This window comes from Melopsittacus undulatus, chromosome 12 (genome assembly GCF_012275295.1).
Source record: "Melopsittacus undulatus isolate bMelUnd1 chromosome 12, bMelUnd1.mat.Z, whole genome shotgun sequence".
Lineage (NCBI taxonomy): Eukaryota > Metazoa > Chordata > Aves > Psittaciformes > Psittaculidae > Melopsittacus > Melopsittacus undulatus.
In genome coordinates, this window is record NC_047538.1 from 15,850,086 (window position 1) to 15,873,872 (window position 23,787).

Consider the following 23,787-nt stretch of genomic DNA (forward strand, 5'->3'; position numbering starts at 1 on the left):
AGTTATTTCCCTTGTACAAATAAAAGCACGGCTTTCCACGGTTCTCATGATGTAAAAGAAATCAGGACACTCTGTGTTCAGTTTCTTAAACTAGAGAGACAGTAGGAAGGGCTTTAAAATCCAGCAATAATCAAAGTAATAGCCAATTCCCCACTCTCAATGGGTCAATCAGGTTTCAACTTGGATCCTCTGTATCCCTGATATATGAACTAACTGTAAGGGGATTAGATGAAAGGAGGTGATGCAGCATGACAACAGAATTAGCTCCTGTTTCTAGTATACTCTCCCCTCCTCGTTAGCTGAAAGACCCAAATTCACATATTCCAGACACATCAAGAGTTCATTCCAGCTTTTCTGAAATGTGCCACTTCTGTTGGCTCAAACCAAAAGTGCATCAAGTGACTCCAAATCAGTTGCTGACACAGCCAGTTTCAGCAAGCAACTACTCCTACTTGGGCACAGGACCATCCCCCAGAAGAGCCTCCCAGCACTGCTGTCAACACCACCCCCATGGTAATGTGGAAACTGAGGCAGAGAAAGACTGAGACATGCCCAGTGTCACCTGAGGAGACGCCAGCAGAGGAGGGAACCGAGGCAGACTTCCCAGCTCCTACTGAGTGCCAAATCACAGGCCTAAACTACCATACAGCCTGATGCTGCAATCCTGATTTGGTTGACGAGCACTTGGCAGAGTTCAGCAATAATACAGAGAGAACTAATTTGCAGTTATGTTTTATAGCATTGAAACTCATGATGAAAACTCAGCTGTACCTGTCTCCCACTATTCCTAAGTTACTCCAATCCTACAGCCAGATAGGACCGAGGCACAAGGAAGCATGCATATTTACCCATCCACTAGGTCATTTATAGAGCATTCAACAACAGAATACCAGGTCATCTTTAAATACTGATGAAATCTAGTATTCCCTTTCCAAGCAAGTCCCTTATACAACTCAAGTGTCTTGGAATGAGAGGAGTAAGTGAGAAGGAGGGCAAAAAGGGCCAAGGGCAGAAGATATCCCAGACCTTAACACCGAGTCTCTTAACACAATTAATTTCCACAGTCACATGCCTGTCTGTTAACACAATGAGTTCAATTGACTTGGCAAAGGTCACAGAGTGCACATGATGTTCAGTTAGATTAGAAGCCAGGACCTGACAAGATAATCACAATACATGATGAATGATTTTGGATGTCATGCAAAACTTTAATATGTTCCTTCTTTAATTCACTTACTAGTTGGATAAACAAAGGAGGTTATTATTGGAAATACTGCAAAACCAGTTAAATAAGACAGCAAACTACACAAGGTCTAAACATCTGTAACTGGCTTGATAAGCTACATAACAGCTTCCAGCCAATACACTTTGATTCCTACAGAAGATGGCTATGAACAGTGGAAGAAAAGGTGGAACAAGTGACTGTATCCAGCAACCCAGGAACAATATGAAAAGACCTCACATTTCCAAAAGACAGGGAACATGCCTAGGTGCTGCTCCTGCTCAAACCATCACCTCTCAGACAACTTCACAAAACTTTCTCGAGACTTCCTTTCTTCCTAGCTATGCTTCACTACCTGAAGTTTTATGCAAGTCTTAACTTCTGCTGCAGCAGTTTTCATGCAACCTTTTGCTATTTCGAGGGCTACAAACATAAAAGTAGATAGCATGCTGGACGGACGTAAATTTTTTGCCTCCAGAAGAATGTGACTTGAAAGGTTTCAGAATCATTGAATGTATATTCAAAGCAGCTTCCCAAGACTCACGGTTTGAGGAGGAGGTCTTCAAACTATATTCTTGATGCCTTTATTTCACTAAGCCATGCAATGCTCTTCAAACTGCAGATGAGATTCTAGTGTGTCATACATGGGGAATAGAGACAGTGCATCCCACAAAGAGTTTGTAGCCTCCATGTTGCTCTCTCCAAGGCTTTCCAAAAATCTCCTTCAACACACTCGGTAACATCCCTGACTATTGCACTGGCCTAAGACATGCCAAGCTCTGCTCTCCGACCACCACCCTGCCCAAAGCAAAAACCAGGCATCCCACATGTGCCAAAGTTTGCAAAGTAGATAAACATGGACCTTGTGGTACATCTGTGGTCCAGTTGTCACTTCAGAGGTGTATTTGATCATGGCAAGGTACTTCAGCCTGAGGCACACACAACAGACCTGCAGCTTTGTATCCTGCTGCTGCTTTAATCCTTTTGCCCCAAGAGAGGAAGCATAATACAGAAAGTAGGAGGGTAGGAAGAGATAGTGCCTGTGATGGCACACAAAGAAAAACAGATCACTGTGAACTGTTTGAATTAGAAATCACAGAAGTTATTTTGCATTCATCTACCAGAGAGAGAATTTTATATCTAGTCTATAGAATATGCTAAACACTTATCAAAGAACATTTAGAGAGAGGAAAATCTCAGTGTTTCCTGAAAGACTGCTTTTCATTTATTATGGTTAAAGAAAAAACAAACAAACATATGAGGATAGAGGATGATGGAAAATTAGAGAAGATAGCCTTGGGGATGGGGGACGAGTAGAAGAGGCTCTGAACAACTTGGTAGCAGCGCTCGCTGCTTTTATGCGCAGTTGAAGCCAATCCCCTGAAAAGGAGAGTTTTGACTCTTAAGTGGCCGGCACCTCTTGCAACATATTTCCTAATCAGTGAGTATTTATGGTCGATATTTTATATTTCCAATTTCCCCCTAAGGGCTCGTGAGAAAGCAGCACACCTGCCAACCTTTTCAGCTGGGCCAATAATTGCCAATTTGCTCTTTGCCTTAGTATATCACTCAATTTAGCCCTGGCTGTGCCCTGCATACATCCTCATTCATCTCTGTGCCCCCTTGACAATTAGAGTGTTAGCTTCAGCTAACTAGGGCAACTATTCTACTAGGGTTGGAAGACAATTATTAGTCTATTTTCCCATCTTGTGGCAACAAAATTGAGAATCCATGACAATTACATTCAGCAATTCTGCACTCTGCCTCCTGCTCCCCCTCCATGCCCCCACCTTCCGAATATTTCAAATTATCACAGCTCTACCACCACATTCAAATCTTCCATGTTCACAGGGAGTGAGGCTTCTATTTAAATGATAATGAGGGACGATCCATTCAATTTAGTGAGGGAGAAAATCCATTAAAAAGCAGGCAGTTCTTAAGCTGATGGGTCAAGAAAAAGATAAAACCCTTTTTTTTCAAGCCATTATACAAGGCTCTGTGTGGATTTTTGGACTGCTCAGGACATCAGAAAAGATTAGGTCAATTATGGAACATGGGGAAAAACCAAAACAAAATGCCCAAGCCTTCCACTTTTACTTGGGTCAACACAACAAAATAGCAATATGGCTTATCTGGCTCTTAATTCTCTAGCAATTTCCAATTACCTCACTATGAAAGACAGCAGAGGAAAATCCCATTTTGGAAAAAGGCTGTTGACTCTATGTTGGTTGTAGAAGACCCGAGAGTACATGTGTAAGAGGGATGTCAGCTTTGTAGCATATTTTTAGGGAATTTTACATTGACACTGGGAACATAAAGGACCGTCAAATTCCCACCCTCTCTCCCCACACCACACTGTCTGTTGTGCAGACCTGGGCTAAAACTTCTTTAGTTTTCTGCTCCGAAGTTGCATCATCCCAAAGAGGAGACCTGCCTCAACAAATCAAACCTCTGCAGCCAGAGATGATTTCACTAGATCATAATAAGCATTTTTTTCCCCAATGACCCATAATAAATGGCACTCAGTGTAATGTCTGTGAAGACATACTATACAAGACAGGCAACTGCTGTCTTACTATGAAGTTGTATCACTCTCTCCCCACAGAAGTTTCATTGTAGCAAAGAAGCAGCAAAATGCCCTGGGTTTTGTTGTGGACAGACCAATGTCTCTGTGTGTGCTTGTGCAAGACATAATCAATCATTTGCTTCAGTTTTCTTTAGAGTGCAATTATTTGATGACAGCCCAGGCCACCTCTTGACTTCATGGTCCATTAGAGACTAATGACATGCATTAATGTAAATAAAGAACAACTTGCTGGCATCCCATTGAACAAGTCACCTCAAGAAACAAATCACACAGAGGAGCTAAGCTGTTCATAATAGTGCCTTCTAAATGGAGACCAACAATGAAGCCAAAGGGAGGACTCCAGTGCTCCTGAGGTGGCAACACTGAACACTACAGCCAACACTTTCATACACACACATTTCCCACCACACCTGCTGTGTGCTGCCATACAGCAGCCAAACCTGCCACCTCCCGCCTCATTAACTCCATTGTTCACCCAAGCTAATGGGGAAAGAGATGGGAGGGAAAGGCAGCATGAAAAACAGTCCCGAAGGCCAAATGCACCAAGAAACAGCAGGAGAGCTCCTCAGGGGAGAGCGAGAAACAGCCCAGGTGCCTCCTGCCACAGAGCATCCGTGTGCAAGGGCAAGGGCAACCCCAAGCACAGCCATGCACTACAGCCTCGATTTGTAACTGCTACCACAAGGGAAAACCACCTCTGCCTTCCCTTCATGCCCTCACTGTGGCTTTTTAATCCTCAGTACCACATGTATGGGGTTGCCTCACTTCAGCTGCACACAGCGTGCTGCAAAGTAGCCTCAGAGCCATGCAGAGACCAGGCATGACTGGACAGAAAACCTGCAGGAATCAACACTCAGTAGCATGTCCTTGTCTTTTCACCACTTCCCTGCTCCCTCTATGAAAAGGAGAAGCCTGCTGCCTTATTCCTGTGCCCACAAATGGGGAAAACCATCTGATTGCACCCGCGGGATTTTCGAAGACTTTCTGACAGTCACTAAATAGACTACAGAACATTTACTAGTACGCGAGGAAGCGTTATACGTAATTAAAGCTAAATTGCACTCATCAAATAATGAACGAAGAGCATTCTGTGATTCATGAACCTTATTTTTCAAACTGTTTAATTACTAATTTGAAAAATTCTCATTTGCAATGGGTCGTCAGGTCATGGGAGCAGCTTCAGCAAAGCTCTGAAGTGTGCCCCGGCCTTCAGGCACTGCCTGTATGTCCCCGTTGACTAAAAAAGAATAGAGTGCCTATTTTCCACAGAATTCCACTGGCTGCTGAACTACCTTTGAAGATTTTGCAGGATTTAGGCACTTAGACTCAATTCTTGCCTGTTCAGCTGCAACTCTGGGGGCAAAAGGAAAGAAAAAACTGCAAGTGCATCAGCTTGACAAAAAAAGTCTCCAAGACCACTTGGAGACTCCAAGACCTAGCTAAGCACAAAGTCTGAAGATCTTACTCCTCTCCCACAGCCCCGTGTTACAGAACAGCAATGCTACCAGGTGGCCCTGCTCAAGTACCTGTCAAGAGTGGCCAAGGGGAGGGGAAGGAGAGAATCACGTAAATATATGTATATATAAAATGACGATCATTACTGATTAATAACACAGCCAAGACACCCCGCAGCAAGGGGATTTGCCTAAGACACCCTCCCCCCTGCTGACTTTCCCCACCACGGCGCGTGGGTTTGCAATCCTGGAAGCAGATCACAGGACAACGTTATTTTTCTCTTCCTCCCACTGCGTCGGCTGTTTACAGCGCCCCATTCGCACTCCAAACATGTAGAGAGAATTTTCCCCCGTCACATTTCCCTGTCAGAGCTGTCAAGCTGAATCCCGCTTTAATCTGCCAAAAGCACTTTTCTGCTGACATTTTTAATAAATACTTTCAGCTTTTAAACACATTTGTGGGAGCCATTTTTTCCCCTTTTTCTCCCTTCTCCTCCTGTAGAATGGGCTCTGAAAGCCTTAATAGCAAATACATTACACTTATCAAAGGCTTCCCCCCCCCCTTCTTTTGCATCCTGAAGCGGATGTAGTGTTTTCAATTTTAAAGCTAAATTAACTGTCCAATTGAATTTAGCTGGTGTGAGCCGTTTTCTGTGACAGGTTTTAGTTATGAAGCATATTTTACATTAATAGAACTCAACATGAAAACCACTCGCTCTGGGATTTCTGTGGCTTGCCATTGAAATGGCAAATTTAATATTTCAGACATGCTCGTGCCAGCGTTTGATTATTGTTCTTCATTTAAATCTCTCCTAACGGGAAAGGTCCTAATTAGTAAAAAATCATGTTTTAATGAAGGCGAAATGCTAATTGCTAACACAAAAAGCCTTCATATAAAATTATCCCAGCACTGCCATTGATTTCTTGGTGACTCAAAAGCCCATTTGTGTGTTTACACACTAAGGCACCGTTTGCTTTTGTTTTATCATAACATTTCACTCAACATAACATAGAATTTCCTAAGAGAAAGGCAGCTTTCCCCAAAAACCCTTTCTTATCTTGGAGGCAGGAAGCACAAAATTGGATGAAGTGACTTTGCACCCAAACTACATGATTATGTGCAACAGCTAAACCCAAAGACACTGTAAGAAGCTTTTTAACACAACTTCTTTGAGAAAACAAAACATCAAGCCATTTCTCCCCAAGGAATAACAATTCCATTTTGTTTTCCCATCTCTGATCTTTCACTTATCATATTATTTGCACCATGATTATAGTGTTTGCAAGGCAGCTCAACCACTTATGCCATAACACTCAATCATGACATAAAAAAAAGTTATTACACAGTGACCTCTGGATGCCAACATTTGTTCAGCAAGATTTATGAAAAGCCATGTCAGCAGCGGGAATTGCTGCAATGAAGCGATGCTTTCTCCTGAATGGTACTTACATCACTGAGACGGTCCCTTGAGCTGCTCCGCTGAGAGCTTGTGGCCTCCCTGATGCTGTCTTCCTCGCTATTTCTGCCACTTCTGCTTGTAGGGACCTTCATCTAGAGGGAGAAGAAGGAGGGGGAAAAAGGAGATTTTCAAGCACTGCTCTGCCACCTGTTCCCGAGGTTGCCAACAGTGGTGTTTACTCAATGTCTCCTACACCCACGGCACTGTGGAGAGGATGCATTTGAGTGCAAGGGGCTTCTCTGAAGTTGTACTTGACCACATGTGTCCATATTCCCTTTCACTCACATGCAAGGGAAGGGGTGCTTTTAGCACTCCTGGAAGCAGGCAGGGCTGTGCCAAAGTCCTGGGGCTCAATGCAAGAGGGAAGCAGACAGACAGCCCCCTTCGCTCTTTGCTACCAACAAACCTTAACTATGATGCTGGTGTTTCAGTACTGCTATTTGCTGACAGGCCATTGATGACCCAACAGCCAGGTCTCCAGTTCCTAGTCCAGAGACGTGCGTTGGGGCCAACCCCTGGTAACTGCACTAGGAGGTCAGTACCAGCAAGATGGCTGGGTGCCTAAATGCCATGAAGGATGCTAGCCTGAAACAACTTGCTTGAGATAACACAAAAAACTTGAAGTAAAGCAAGATTAACTCCTATAGCTAAGGCCAGTTTTCTAACCACTAGATCACCCTTCTTTCTTCTCTTGAAGCTGTGCTTGTCATTTGTACATAAGGACGGATGCCAATATTTGACATCACAACAACTTTCCACTTAACATCTGCAGAGTTTTACAGGGGGAGGAGAAGGATAGGATAGATGTCATTCACAGCTTCATTCCTGGGCTCATTTACTAACAAATTATTCTGCTAATTCCCTTGTGAAATATTGGGTGGAAAGAAGTGTTTAATTTATTAATAGGTTCTATTCATATCAGTTTGGTTCCATTAAAATTACACTATTTAAAATGTCGGCTTGTACAAATTGGTACTTTAACTGGCAATAAAATCCCCTAGTTTCTTTCTGTCCTATCTCCCTGCAGTCTCAGCAGCTAGTGGGGTTTGCTATGGTGCTCTGATGAAACCTGCCTGCCCCTGCAGCCCAAGGAGCCGTGCTGGGTGGGCACACTGCCACAATGCACACACTGCAACCTCGGCCCCCAGCACACACTGAGCACTGCAATCCCATGGATGTTCAACATTGCTGCCAGCTAAGCTCCCCACAGCCTACTCATATTTTAATACAATATTCAGAATGCTATATGGAAAACAAGCTCCAGTACTCATCCACTCTGCAATACACAGCCCTGTAGAGTAAAAGACAGGGATACCATGCTCATTTTCAAGCAACAGTATGTTTCTGATTGAAGTCCTTCCTCTGCATGCTTTTCTGCCACCTTACACCTCATCAATACACTTCTTTCCTAAGGGTAAGACTTTTAGACTCAGCTACATCAAAGTGTTAGAAACAGGAATTTGCTCACAGCCTTGTCACACAACCACTACTTTCACCATCAGTTGCCCATCTCAGCCATTGTAAACCACCTTTACAATATGCTGCCCGCCTGCAAACTTTTATCAGGAATATTTTTTTGTCTTTGCCCCTAAATCAAAATGTTCAAACAACACAGCAACGGGAGGTAATCCCTGGTGGGATCTGCTAGGAGCATTTCCAACCAACAGCGAGCCTGCATTCCCAACTACCAGCATCAGGTGTAAAAGCAGGAAATAATCCACTTGAAATTCAGCATGCTGAATCCATACTATCTGTTTCCCCAATAAAAAGGTCAACAGAATCAAGCACAGAAATCTCGTTATACTACATCAATGCTGTGGCCATTATAAATCAATTTTTTAAACCCATATTTAATTCAATAAATTTGATAAGATTTTTTTCTAAAGATACAATTGTCATTCACTTATTTTTTTCTTTCTTAGGTCTTTATTAACCAACTATGGTTTCAGCTATCCTGTTATCCTGCCAAGGACTGCTGCCAAGCCAATAGGCCAAGTGGTAATACCCCATTAATTGCAGCCTTCCAAAACCACTGGCACACCAGCTTACTTGAGTCATCTGGATCTTTGTACACTTTCTCAAACCCCAACTCTACCAGTTCCCAGTCATCAGCCAGCTCTTCTGAAAACTCAGGCGTGAAGTATCTGACCTGCCAATTCCAACACTTCCAGACACAGCAGGTGCTGCCTGTCCCTGAAACAGGAGCCACTTCACCATTACAGTAGAATTACAATTTTCCTAAATACAGTACAGCAACACCCACCGAGTTCTGTGGCTTACTGATTTCTGATCAAATAACCCCATTGCTCCCACCCAGGAACACATCAAAGCCTGTCAAAACCATTATACTTTTGACCTAAACAACTCATAGACAGCTGCTTAAAGTTAGCACAGACTCACCCAACCTGTTACCAGACTCAAACCTTTTGCTGTTTTCCTTAAGTTACAGTCGGCTCCCAACACCACCTGTTTCTTTTCTCCAAATTTCATTAAAGGAAAACTACACCTACACCCACGGTAACAAATTGAGACAATTTGACCTGACAAGGTCTTGCACGGGCAAGCAAATTAGAAGCATCACTGCTGCCATTAACCTTTCCAAGTAAATATCAATTATTAAACTTGCTGCACTACCTCTGTCCCCAGTTTGCTGCTGTGAATTAAGAGGGTCATCAGCCTTTTTGACAGATCTTGTTCATTTACACCTGCTGCCTGCCAGCAGGGGAGCCCGCACACCCGCAGCCGAGCGCTGAGCCAAGCTGCCTTAATTCATCAGTAATTACCCTAATGAGCCACATGCAGGACCCAACCAGGGGGACAAGTTGTTCTGCTAAATGGATGCATTGGTTTCATGGGCACTCTCTGCAGACCTGGGTATTAGCAAACTGGTCAAAAGCTTCTTTCCCAAAGTTGCTTCTGGCTCGGCTGCTTGATTTCTAGTGATTTTCTCAGGGTGTTTTTCCTTGAGTTCCAGGAATTCCTCCTGACCATGCTCCCTGATTGAGCTTTACTATTAAAACTTGTAATTCCTCTCCCTTTGGAAAGGTCACTGCTTTTCCAGAGCCTACAAAGTCTCTGAGGGCCAGAGGCAAGGTGGGATCCCAGCCCCAGCACGGGCACAAAATGGCCGCCACACCTCACACACAGAACACACTACCAGAGAGATGCTGCTTACCAGAGCAACCAGCGCCATTATTAATTACCTCAGGTAGAGCAGCCAAATAACCCACCTGAACACAGGCTTGGGAAGGAGAGGGCCCATCTGAGAGAAGCTGCCTTCTCACTTAGATAAAGCTGCCCTACTACTGTGTCAGCAAAGCACTAAAATCACTTACAAGCAGTGTTTCGGAAGGAGCCCTCTCTCTTCTCTCATGACTTTGCCCATCTGAAAGCACCCGCAGAGCGCGCTGCTGTTTTCTGCTCTGAGGGCAGTGAAGGGCCCTCCCCAGGCCCTGCCATGGCGCCTTCCAGTCAGTGCAACAGAGATGGGGATGCAGCAGGTACAAGCGTATGTGGGCCAAATGGGAGTGTGTTTGGCGGTGCTGCCGTCAGGTCTGCTCAGAGCACTGCAGGAGTCATCTGAGAAACAGAAACTCTCAAAATAACCCACCACAGCTCAGCAAGAGACAGTGTGGGGAAGGTGCCTCCCGAGGGCAGGGGTGGGAGGGAATCTGTTCTGAAACGTAGGCTGGCTGCTGTGTCACTTCAGGACAGCCAGGCTGGAGCAACACAAAAAGGCACAAGGGGGCAAGTGAAGTTTTCTGGTAATTTATCTCCTCCAAAGGCCAAATCCTGTCCACATCCAAACCCTAAGTCAGTGAGACATTCACGTCAGTATATATTCACTGAAACATTAAACAGGTGCCTGAGTTTCACTCAAGCAGAGCCTATTTAATCACCGAATTTAACAGAAGTCTCCAAAAGCATGAATTTAACCCAAAGCTGCTTTAAAATCAGACCAGTGCAGCCTCCCACAAGATAACTAACACACCTCACACCGCAGAGAAAAGCCGATGGTAAGCAATCCCACCTATGTGCAACAGCTCCCGTTCAGCCTTTAGCAGAAACTGCACATTCCTGTTAGAGAGTAGGGAAGACGCCATTTCCAGCTCTTGTGAGAGTGAGCCAGCACTGCAGCCTGGGCTGGCTTGGCAGGGAGCGACCAGGGGCAAGGTCTGAAAGCCATGATCAATTTGTATGCTGCAGGTGCTCATGGACAGTCCCAGGCCATGTTCGGAGCCAAGAATTATGAACCTTGCGCTGTTGGACATCATGTAGCATGATTAAATATCATAACTCATTCTGGTAATAACTCCAGCCCTCATTAAAGTCCAGTTCTGCCATCCTGGATTGCTGCTGCCTTTTCATCTCTCCCATCCAACTTCCCCCCTCCCTAGTTCATCTTATGGGGCGGGGGTGGAGAAATATATGAATGGGCAAGAGCAGGTCTTGCTTCCCTAAAATGGCTTTTTCATTATTGCTAGGCTGGCTCTCAGCCCCCTCTTTTCCATCATAATAGATCAGCCTGCTCACCATTTATTTAAGCTTTTCCGATGTCAGAGGAAAGCACATTTTTATTGGGCGCACCTATTTTCAAATCACGAGCACGCTGCCCCTGCTCATTATTAATAAATACACTTCGATTTATCACAAGCTCCGTTTGAGTGCCACGGGGAGCCTGGGGCAAAAGGAGACAAATTCTTTTCTTAAGTTGTTCTGAAAGGTGCTGGGCTTCCTGACCCTCACCCCCATTAACCCAGCACAGCTAGTGTGCTCCTACTGGGAGCTCCACGGCTTGCGCAGCGGCAAACTTGGACTGATCTTGTGCCATCTCAATATATTTGTTCATTATCTTGCGCACACACAGAAGCATTTGGAAATGTACTCGGGGCACAGGCCAAATTGAATCATCTGCCTTCATTTTCCACACGATCTGAAGCTACAGCTGCTACAACAGGCTGTGGGATTTTTATTTTCCTTCCTTAACAGGTTTTTTTTCCTCACTCTTAAAGTCACAGCAGTCTGATTTTAAACCTCTTGTTGGTGCTTGGGTTTGTGTCTGCTTTTTACTAAATGGATCTTGCATATACACACAGTGGGAAATGGATTCTCAGCAACCTCCCTCCGTTCTGAAGGCAGGAGAGAAAGCAGCAACCTCGGGGAGGTACATCATTAAAATACTCATTTCAGAGATGCCTCCTCCAGTGCCTCAGATGGGTCTATTACTCCACTAATCCTCTCACCTCTGCCAGTGGAGAGGCACCAGCAGGAATGGCACCCACATCTTTGTGCTACACTTGGGAGCAGGGAATAATCTGATTGAAAACAAGCAGCTCATACAGATCAGAAGGAGCAAAGATACCCCTGGCAGCAGTGACCACACTGCCTCCTTTCAGGAACACATTAACTCCTCAAGAAGGAAAGTTTAATTCCTTTTTTAGAGCTCTGGGTGATCAACTTTCATTTGTCTTCCGAGAAAGGACAGACCAAACACAACCTTTAGATTTGGGATTTTACTGACTTCATGGCAAATCTGTTTTGGCAGAAGCTACTTGGAGATAAGCAAGTACAGCTGAGAGGCGTCCAAGTACCAGAGTTTAGGTCCAAGCTTTCAGATCACCAGAGATAGGGATGAATTCACCTTATCATGCTCATCTATCTGAACTAATGCTGCTGAACGCCACTTTACATCTCATCAGTGTGTAATGACTTTATCATCTGTTCTGCCAAAGGATTCTTTTCCAACTCTTTCTATAGGGTCAATCTAAGGAAGAAAAATCTACTGCAGGAAACATTTCCTGCTAACAAAGATGATGATTGCCCATGGCTACAAGGATTAAGAGCAACTGTTCCAAAAACTTACTAACTAATTGTATGGCCTGTCCCCTTCCCAACACACACGAACATGATGCTTAAACAATATTTTGGGAAGACTTTTTTGCTCACATATGCCCGCGTTTTATTATCCCAGATAAGCTCAGGTTTCTATTGGTAGACTATCAGCAGTAGCAGGTTTCTGCAGCAGGAGACAGTAAACTGCCTTAATAAATACAAATGGACAATTTAATTAAAATATATTGGAGACTTGGAAAAAGTACTATTTGTGGACGAAACAGTCTGTTAAGGGATTGCACTCAAGGCTAGTTCAGTGTATTTTAAACAGGCAACAATAAGTGGCAGTGAAACATACTGCACAGAGCTCTACCCTGATGATTAAAGAGCATGCTGAAATTATAAACGTCTGTTTTCCAGCAGGGAGAAAAACAAAAGTCACCCAGTTGCCTCTGGTTTTAATGCTTGAAACAAAACAAACCATTTGGCTTTAAAAATGTACTTCTTTAAACCTGAAAAGACCCATGTATCAAAACAAGGTGGAATCAGCTAAACACATTACTTCTGATTTGTTTCCTTGAAAATCCAGCCTTAATGCATTCTAACAAAATTTATCTATCCCAAGCATACCTCATAATGAGATCAACTGGGAAAAATATCAGGCTTGTTTGTATATTTTATACTTGCTCTAACTTGGCAGTTTGGAGATTATGTATTCCCCAGGTCCCTTCTTAAATCGTTTCACACGCTGCAATTTGATTTTCTTTGCTTGCCCTTTTCCACAATTTTTTTGATACATTTTATTGAGTTCTGGCTCAGAGGGAAACGTTCCCTTTGAATTAAGGGTGCAATCATTTTTTTCCCTCTAAATAAGGACATATGGTGTAGAAAGCACTGCTATGGTCCGAGTATTTTATGATTGAAGTAGGACTCATTTTAAAAAATGACAGTAGCATCAGGTTAGATTAGAGCAGTTTTTCTAATTGGGTGGTGCTGCTGCAGATGCTGTGACCTGCTACCTTTGCTGTAACTCATTTTAAATATGACATGACCATTTTTACTTACTGTGATGAAGCAGAAAACAGCAGCAGTGTTACGAAACTGAAGGAAATTTGTCCTTTTTCTGTAAGCATTCATTCATTCATTTTGAAGGTTAGCATTTATACATTTAACTGGCATGCAGACTCCTGGTTTCTAATCCTGGCTTACCTGTTTCCTCTGGTTAAGCTACTTCAATAACCTGTACTGAACTCAAGCAGTCTGTGACACTGTGGTTAATTTTTACCTCTCCCTGGGATGCAGGGAGGTTGAATTAATGTTAGCTAAAGGATTTCTGTGCTTAGAAGCTGTCAGAGTCGGCTGCTGCAGGAAGGCAAATACAACAACCTACTGTAATAAAAAGTATTATTAGTGAAAAATCAAAATACTCAAAAGCTATTATTAGTTTCTTAGCTACTTAAGCAATGTTAACTGCTCATTAAAAACCTGTCCTTGCATCCTAATGCTTGCAAGTAGACGTGTGGGCCACCTTCCATTTTTAAAACCAAATGAAAGCCCAGCTCATTTTTGGGAGAATTGCTAAATAGGGCTCTGATTAGCCAGGGTAACATCCTGCAACAAGCACAGCTTTAGCTCTCAAAGAGACACTTCTCCAGATCTGGTGCCATATCTCACTAGAGAGAAAATATCTTTGATCTCATCATTTTTGAGAGGTGCAGCCAAATGAGTGGGCCCATGCCCTCAAGGACTGGAGAAGCCTTCTGCACTAGTGCCCAGCACAAGGAGGCCATAAGGACAAGCGGGGTTGGTCTTTCTGCAGTTCAACGGATGCATTGGAACTGCTGTAAAGCTTTTCCTGAGCTTCTGGGCTGGCAGGTGGCCACGGAGCAGAGTCGGCACCGTGTCCCGCAGCAGCCGGCGCTCTCCATAGTGGGAATGCATTGCCATGCGAGACCTAATGCTTATTTTGGAGAAAAGCTGGTGCTTAAGCAGGCAAAACTGCTCGATTTTACAGCTGCCATCAGGCCTGCATAGCAAACTGCACTCTGCATGCCCCCAGCCGTACTTGGCAGATGGTAGCAGACAGCTGGGAAAATCTGGGTTTGACATACGTCAATGATAAACTGTGTCAGTGTAGACCTGCTTAGGTTACAGCTCACTAGCATGTGTGCAGGAGTGAGACTTTCACTGGCGAAGGGTAAATAGCATTCCTAACTAATTTAGCTAAAACCTGCCATCCACAACAGGGTACACAGACGGCACCAACGAGCCCTCGGGGCTGTCTGGAGCTGCAGGCAGGGTGATAAAGAGGTAATGTACTGGGTTTGTGTGGCAAGGTTTGGGAGGGGGGGGGTGACTACAGAGGTGGCTTCTGTGAGAAGCTGCTAGAAGCTTCTCTCATGTCCAACACAGCCAACACTAGCCAGCTCCAAGATCCTGGCCAAGGCCAAGACCATCAGTGACAATGGGAGCACCTCTGGGATAATGTATTTAAGAAGGGGAAGAAAAAACCTGGGCAAGCTGGAGACAGGAGTGCGAATGGGAGAGGAACAGCTCTGCAGACACCTAACTGAGTGAAGGAGGAGAGGAGGAAGTGCTCCAGGCTCTGGAGCAGATTCCCCTGCAGCCCATGGTACAGACTATGGTGAGCCAGACTGTGCCCTGCAGCACATGGAGGACCACATGCCAGAGCAGGGGCATGCCCAAAGAGCATCTAAATAAACAAAAGCATCTGCAATCACAAAACCCCCCAAATAACAAAACAAAAAATCCAACGAAACGACACACTACTTGGTGACTGAACAGAAGCAGCCTGTAGAGCTGGGAGATGAGAATGAAACCATAGGTGGGCTAGGACAGACGTAATCACTCTCAACAAAAAGCAGCATTCAATAATTACTGCACCAGCTGTAGTGCTCAGCCAGAATCAGATGCCTGAACTACACTTTAATTTAGTGACAGGCCTAAAGGAATAGCATCCAGTGAATACTCCATGAGAGAGCTAAAAGCCTCTGAGCAAGTTACAGTATAAGGTTTGTAGCTTCAAGTTTCACATTAAGGTGATTCAGACCCATGACTCTCAGTTACACAATGCCGTCCAATATGCACCAAATTAGAAGTTGATTTTTGCACATATTTTTGGTGATGGGAAAAATTGGATACACTAAAGATCAGCTCAGGACTCTTACAACAGATGCATCAAGTGTTACTGACACCAGTGCAGCTGCCCATATCGAAAGGATCACTGTATGGAAAGTAACTGAGCAGGATGGAGATATGATTGACTTAAGGATCCATTTAGCAAGGATAGAGCTGTGTTCAGCTGGAGCCAATGGCCTAAATTAGGTTGAGTTTACAAAGTGCTTTTAAACATCATGTAGGAGGCAATCAGAATTGACAGCTTTAACATTGCTGCCATCTATTCATACAGATACCATCTATTAAAGGCTAATATCAACAGCTGTGATGTTCAAAGCAAAAGTAGATTTAATATACATATGAAATTATCCAAAGCTGCAGGAGATGCTTCAAAATATATTAGGAAATTCAACCAAGAACAATCTGTATCCTATATTTCTCTTCTAGTAATATTACCCACCAAAAGCAAGGGGTTTGAATCTAATACAAAATGTGATGATAACCTTCAGAAGTGATTCTAGGAAGAGAAGATCCCCAAAAGCAAGGTAAATAGATTACTAAAGATGTCAGATGGGCAAAACATTTAACCCAGTTCTGCTTTGTCCTGGAGAAGGAAACAGTCATTCCTCAGTCTTCTGATAACAAAAGGAAGATATTAGACAACATTTGCTAAGAACAAAGTCCAGACCTGTTGCACAAGCCATAGAATGGGAGACCATGTGCACAGAGATGCTTTAATAGATCTTGGAACAGTCACTGAGAAAACTGATAAAAGACAAGTGTTGGAGAAATATTTCAAAGGAGCAACCAGGCCTGGCTGGGCAATGCTGTGAGACCAGGAAAAAACCAGTTCTGGATTCAACTGACTGAATTAAACTATTCCAGTCAACAAGGTTTTCTGGAAAATTAACCTTCTTGAATAAGCCTTCATTTCTTCAATAAGTTTGTTTGAAAAGGGAGCTAGATAGATGTGATACATTTAGGGGTGTTGATGTATTCACACTGCAAGACATTCTGATAAAAATTAGTGCTATATAAATATCAATAAAACATATTTTAAGTGGGGAATGCATCAGCTATCAACAAGTAGTGTCAATAAATAATCATTAATGCTTGCTACAGGAAGTAAAAGGATTTAAACAAAGCTTGCAGTTACTCAATAGCTCCATCAATAACGGAGAAAAATACTATCAAAGTCACTGCAAACCAAATTCAGATGCCAACAATACCTGTTTAGAAATAAATAAGGAAAGAAGGCAGTTTTAGGCAGCAGCTTTGATTCTTTGAAAAACACACCTCATCAGAAAAAAACCTATCCCAAAAAGAAAGCTGTACTATGATCATGAAGAACAAGGGTGGATGCCTGCTGCTACTACAGAGAGAAACCCACAGCAGCTACACTCTGACCTGTGGTACAAACTTGGGATAGCTGTCTTGAACTGCTCAAGTCCTTCTTACAAGGACTACAGAGATCAATCAAATTGCCATTAGAAAGTGCAAAAATTGCCAGCAACTACCCATGCATTATGAAGAGCAGATTTCTCCTTACTGAGAGCACGGAACAAAGGTTATCTTCCTGACACTGATGGTGAAGGAGGATTTTGTAATGGCAACCTGCAAAGGCTGTGGGTTCTTGTCTGTAGTTCAAGGCAAGGACAAAACCATCCACACATTCTCACTCAACAATTCACTCAATGCCTCTAAGCGTCCCATGTGAAAACCCATGCTCAGTACAGTAGGGTTTCAAATTCATTACTAGGACTCTGAGGCACCACAATAACACAATTAAAACACCACCAGATGTGTGTCATATAATACATGTTAAAAAAAGAAAAGACATACTGTGTGCAGATACAACAACAATTTGCTGTTCGAATTAATTCAGGAATCAGTACCATGCCTATAAACCCAATATATAAAACATATGCTACTGTAGGCATGCATGCAGTTTTTTCTAGATAGAGCCACACATGCAATTAATAAACTAAAGTGAAAAGAGAAAAGAAACAAAGTAAATAAATAAATACAAAGGCTGCCCAGGGAATGCTGAATTTTGCAGAAACTGCTGTCAAAGATCATGGTGCTGAGCACAGAGCCACAGGTGGGAGCAGTGCGGGCACAGCATGGCCTCAGCTCATCTGAACAGGGACCCTGCGTGTAGTGGAAACAGACACCAAACATAGACCAACCTGTTTTTTTGCCCATTACTGACATAAGGTCAAGCTTCACTGCAGGGTTTAAATCACAGGAGACAGCAGTCAGTCTTTCACAAGCCTAAATCGCGTGTTTTCAGACGTTCCACAAACCAGCCCACAATCACGTCCCTCTTCTGTCTGAAGACCCTGCAAGTTCCTCCAGCGTGGCAGCAGCTGGGGGAAAGGCTGGGGAAAGGCAGGAGAACCACCACTTCAGTGCAGAGGGAATGGATGGATGGTTGGCACAAGCTGTGGTATGATGTGAATTTAGCAAAGCAGAGACAAGCCCCCGTGCCAACACCACCACCATGAATATTTTCATTCCAACTTGTTCTCGTCTGACCTACAATTTACTTTTATCTCTAATTCAAATTCTATTAAGCCCCTACCGGTACTCTGAATAGACTTCCTGGGACCTGTCCTTTCCCTGGCTGCTCTCCATCCCCCAGCCAACTGTCCCTCATCACCCACAGGCACTGGAACACTAACCACAGCTGCTTCAGCTAAACCCCAACAAGAACAAGAGCAGTTTTCTCCGGGCTCCCTGCACCAGCAGATGAACCAAGCCCTCTGGCAAAAATCAGAGCAAACCTTACACCTCTACAGGTCTGGAAAGCAGCCCCCCCTGCCTCTGCACTTGAAGCAGAGGCAACCTGAAACACCACTGCTGTCTGGTTGTGACCAGTCAAGACATCAATGTTGTCAAGGAAACTTTCAGTAAGGCCATGAGACCCTACCCTACCACTACAAGTCTTTTGATTTGAGAAAACAGTGTTATAACTACCAGAGAAAGCACAGCCAACTCCACAATGAAACAGAGAAGCAATTTCCTCTAAGTGCCCAGGGGACATCCTGTTTGCTGTCTGACATCCTGAAGAAAACAAAAATCTAAGAATAATTAAAGCCAAAGCAACTAAGGTGAAGCCCTTTGGTAATTTTCAGCCCTGAATGACTAAAAAGGAGTGACAATTAATTTTAGCTAATGATCACTGAACTTTGAGATTAACATCCGCAGCTGAGGAACAGGAAGCAGCTCTTTAGAAGGCAACACTGCTGTTCAGCAAAGCCCAGAGCTCTGTGAAATAGCTGGTTGAAACTTGCTATCAAGAGGCACAGTGCATTGCCCAAAGATGCAATGAAGTAAAGAAAGCACAGAAAGCTCAGTAAAGATGGACTGTGAGCCTGCCCTACCCTCTTCCTACAGAGCACATCCCATAACACAGCATCAATTTATGGTGGAGTAAAATGCTTCCTGTTGGCCTGTACTATACACTCCTGATGTGCAGCACAAGAATGGCTTGGCACTACCTATATATACCCCACAATCACAGCTTTTAACATTTCTCAGACACAAAAGGACTGGCTGAAATGCCGTAGCTGTGAGTGAAAAACAGGATCTGGATTTCACACAGTATTTTCTATCATGACAGAGCAGCTAATTCAAGTGTCCTTGTGCATGTAGAGTGTCAGGAGTGCTCTTCCTGGCTTGGATGCATCCAAAATCCAAATGCAAACTGTTTGCTCAGGTTATTCTTCTCGTGATAGTTACAGATAAAAATTGAAGGACCCCCCTGACACACACACACTAGCATGTCCTGATCCTCCAAATGTGTGAACTACGGTCTGATACAGTTGAAAGGGCAAACTTCAGAAGTAGCAGATAGTCACACCACCTACTGAAGGTTATCCAGCTGGTCTGAATTGCTCCCTGTGAGAGGAGACATCCTCTCCTCACTGATTCTGGAGAGCAAAGCTGTGCTGGTGCCTTTCAGAGAGGAGTCAGGCTGTGCCTGGGGATGAGCCAGGGTCAGAGGAGGGGAAACCTGCCTAAGGCTGCCCCAAAGAAAAACAAGCAGCTGCATCACTTCACCGAGGGCACAAAGACTTCTCAAGCATCAAAACAAAGTCCACTACTTGAACTAAAAGCCTGATTTGAAGCTCATCTGAACTGCTGTAAATGGTGTATAGCATGCTTACCAACCTTTAAGGCAAACCCTAGTTTTGTTCAGACTAACTTGAATTGCAAGAAGCAGCTTTTAAAGCAAAATTCAAGTAACAGCCTAGTTAACTTAAGACTGCTGCAGTCCTTCCCGTAAGAATGGTCTTAGCTGCAGGAAATGCTTATCTTCCATGTCACATTTGGTGCAGAAAGGTATTTTAAACAGTAATAGGTATCTGTTTTCTCTACTTGTTCAAAGGGAATGTCTAGAGTTATACAAACAGCACCTTAGAGAATAACGTAGTAATAGCAAGATGCATTTATTAATGATCCTACTAACATTTCCTGAGAGCATCTCCAACATTCTACAAATGCCTATCAAGTTAAACAGCACGGATGTGCAGTGGGCAGTATTATCATCCTTCTCAGCAGGCACTAAAAGATTAGATACCTTTAGGAACGTCAAGCAACAGACCTAAGACAAGGCTAGGACTACAACTATAGTGAAAACTGGATGGCTAAAAGCACTGCAGCTTTTAATAGCAACCATCTTGCATCTTGACCACAAATTGCTCTCCCTGGCTGAAGTGCAAGTAATTATTTCTTAGAAAGAAAGTATAATGTTAACTGGGAAGAGCTTACGGAAAGCAAGAAAAAAAAGCTGCTTTTCTGGATTCTGCATGGAAACTCTGCACATTCACCAGAAATGTTTTCTAAAGAGGCTCAGAAATACAATGTGAAAAAAAGAAGCCATCACATAGGAGGGTTTTGTGGAAGAGGGGTAGGGGAGCACATCTCTGCTTACTGGGGAGATACAATGGGATGCAGGGCTGCTCTTGATACAAGGGACCATGAGGTTTTACTCTGGGTATAGAAAGACCTGTGTCTGAGCGCTTCAAGGTACCATGGACACAGATATGGGAAGTGGCCAAAGTCTGTCACACAACTTTACAAGCAGCACTGGGGCCCAGAACTACTATAGCCACAGAGAACAAACCTGAAAACTCAATCCAGAGACCAAGAGTCAGCAAAAGAACTTCTCCAAACTGCAGCTCTTCCTGTAAGAGCAAGCGTAAAAGAAGGAACAAAGCCCAGAACAGCAGAGTTCACAAAGGCAGAACTGTGGGTAGGGCTGGATAACCAGGTAATGATTCAGATCTTTAACATTCTCTTGTGGATGAGCAACAAGAGAACAATAAAGTTAGCAAGTGGGAAGGGCGAAAGCCTCTAAAATCGTGATGCAAAAACTGAACATGTCTCCTAGAGATGTAAAACTGGTCTCACATGGAGCTTTTATGCTAATAGTTGTCTCAGTCAGTATGCAAATTGTATGTAACAGTACATGTCTAGCTACCATAGCACTATAAATACTCTTCCTCAAAACACTTCACCTTACTGCTGTTCACAATATACCTGACAGCTTCCTATTAAAAACAATATTACTGCTAAAGGAAGCCATTAACAGAGGGCTGAAGGAAACAATCTTATTCACTGAACCAACAGTGTTGTCTCGGCTAAACAAAGCAATTAACATCTGAGTTCACAGGAAAATATATTAGCACAACAGATGCATGTGCATGTATTGCGGCCCTTTGGTGAAATGCACTGCTTTGGGGCCAGATGTTTCTGCTCATGCCAAAGAAGAATCCAGCTGCATCAAGCTGTGAATATTTCTTCTGATCTGTCAAAATCTGCTATGAACTAGAAGAGAAAAAAACAGCACTGAAGTTTGAAATAGAAGCCTGTTTTCCACTGGGGATTTTACCACCATCTGTATTTTAAAAGCTTTAGTACAACTTGACAGAGTCTGAAAAAGTTTGCAACACAATAGGTAAAGCACATTGAAATACCATTCAAGAAAGGTTTCTGGTAGAGTTGAAACATATGGCAAAAGACTAATTTTGTGCACATTTTTTCCCCTTAAAAATCAATTCATACTTATTAGTTGGCTTTACAACATGTTTAAATATGGCCTTTTTTGTAATGTGCTGCCACTACCAGCTGAACTCTCATTACTAGGATGACAGAGCAATATTGAATTACTGGGCAAACAAGGTCCTTTTCCAAAAGCACCAGAGGTGATCCTTTTTCTCACACTTTCTAAACCTAGGTGTTTGGGTTTCTTTCCTTTCATTAATAAAATTACTATGGATTTGCACTGATGCAAGAGTAAAATTATATCCTTTGCCTGAAACCACAAAACAAGGACCCAAAATGGAAACAGAACAGCTAAGCACAAAACACGAAAGCATCTCATACAAACTATGCCATGGTTGTCAACACATGATAATGTCCTTCCTAGAAAATCATCCACCCAGCAGGACCAGCATGCTCCCACCTCACAGCCCACAGCTCATCTCACAGAAATTTGTTGGTTTATCCCCTGAAACAGCTCTTTCGGCCCACAGCTCAGGAGCAGGATCAAACACTGACCTGTGCTTGACTAAGCGGCTGCACCTTTATCTTCTGCTGAGTCCCAGAGCTGAGATTTTCTGACGTGCCTCAGGTATCTTGACTCCTAAAGGTGTTGAGATTCCAAATCCCTCATGTTCTACCTCAACATTTCAGCCTTAAAAAATAAACACATCTCCCAGAACAGACAAATATATATGGTACAGAGCAAAGGAAGCAGAATGCAGGTGGATATATCCAAATTCAGTTTAAATTCTGATCTCCTGCTACTGTCTGCTCTCCACATTTGTACACCAGCACACAGGCAGCTGTGCTGCCTTCCAGGTGTGCGGCACAGCTTTGCCACTGACAGGGTTATCTATTTTACAAAGAATTATGCTAGCAGTGAAAATCACAGTAGAATTGTTTTGAAAGAAGCAAGCCTCAGATGGACAATTTAGATTTCACAGAAGTTGAAAGAGGATTTGCAGGTTCAAATTATTAATCAACACCCTGCCAGGCAGGGGCCAGGAGCAATCTGCCGGTGCTGGCTTTCCTTGAACTTAGACTGTAAAATCTGGATTTTAGATTGACTCAGTGGGGAGACAGGTTTTTTTGTGCCTACAGCCCTTTCCTTCTGAAGCATCCAGACTAAACCAATACATTTTAGGGGCAAATATGAGCTTATGGATGGTGGGGGAAGTTGTTGTTCCACAAAATTGGAGATTCAGGGGGTTTCCAAGCCAGGGAATAGCCCCTGCCACTACTGAGTGGATCACTGGCTTCTGCAGTCAGGTCAAGCAGTGGCATGGATGCAGACAAACCTCTCAGTGATGACTGGAGGTTGTATTTCAGAAGAGCACCCTATCTGTGCAGATACTTAAAAAGCAGCTCTCACATGCCAGAAACTGCCCCATGTCCCATGTTTCTGTGCTTAGAGCACAAGAAGCTGGGAAGGAGGGAGTCCACAGCTTGGCCATGCCAGCATTTACTGCAGTCTGAGTTCCTAAGCAGCTCCTCGTGTTCTCACATCTGAAGCCCAACAGTGTGCATGGGTCAGTGTTTCAGGGTCTGGGTGTGCTGTGCTGCAGGCAGCATCCTGGGACTGGATGTGAGCAGCGTAAGGGTAGGGAGAAGGTGCAAGACCACGTGAGAGAGAAGGTGCACAGAGGCCCATGTGCATGAACAAGATGGGACTGTCCAACACATGAGCAAGACAGCATCCATTCCAGGTCTGATTTCTCTTTTGTCCTGTACATCTTTATTACAAAGAAGTGTTGCTAGGTGAAAATTTGGAGCTTGAGGCCAAAATCAAAATAGAAAGAACAAGATAAGCTCCCAGAGACTGACTGAAAATGGTGGTTTTTATCTTCCCTTTACTGGTACCTCACCTGTCTCTCAGTGATGCTATCCCCACAAGTATCACAGCGCTGCTCCTATTGCACTGCATTCTTATAACACATCTTGCTTCCTCCTGCCAGCTACTCATCAAGGCTTACCCCAGCACAGCCCTCTGCTCTTGCAGTTCTAGTCAGAAGGCAAATTAGTCACAGCCTGATGGGGGAGTGC

The 23,787-nt window shown here is 43.6% G+C and overlaps 1 protein-coding gene across 20 annotated transcripts in view; it reads right to left on the bottom strand.

Moving 5' to 3' along the window:
• Positions 1-23,787, bottom strand: part of FBRSL1 (fibrosin like 1) — a 531,403-nt gene that overhangs the window by 288,840 nt on the left and 218,776 nt on the right. For 18 of the 20 annotated variants that reach the window (XM_031047796.2, XM_031047801.2, XM_034068211.1 and 15 more), the window contains exon 3: positions 6,714-6,815. The exons of the other annotated variants lie outside the window; for them this stretch is intronic. In XM_031047796.2, the coding sequence (XP_030903656.2) occupies positions 6,714-6,815 (102 nt within the window). The remainder of the gene's footprint in view (positions 1-6,713; positions 6,816-23,787) is intronic. 20 annotated transcript variants of the gene reach the window in all.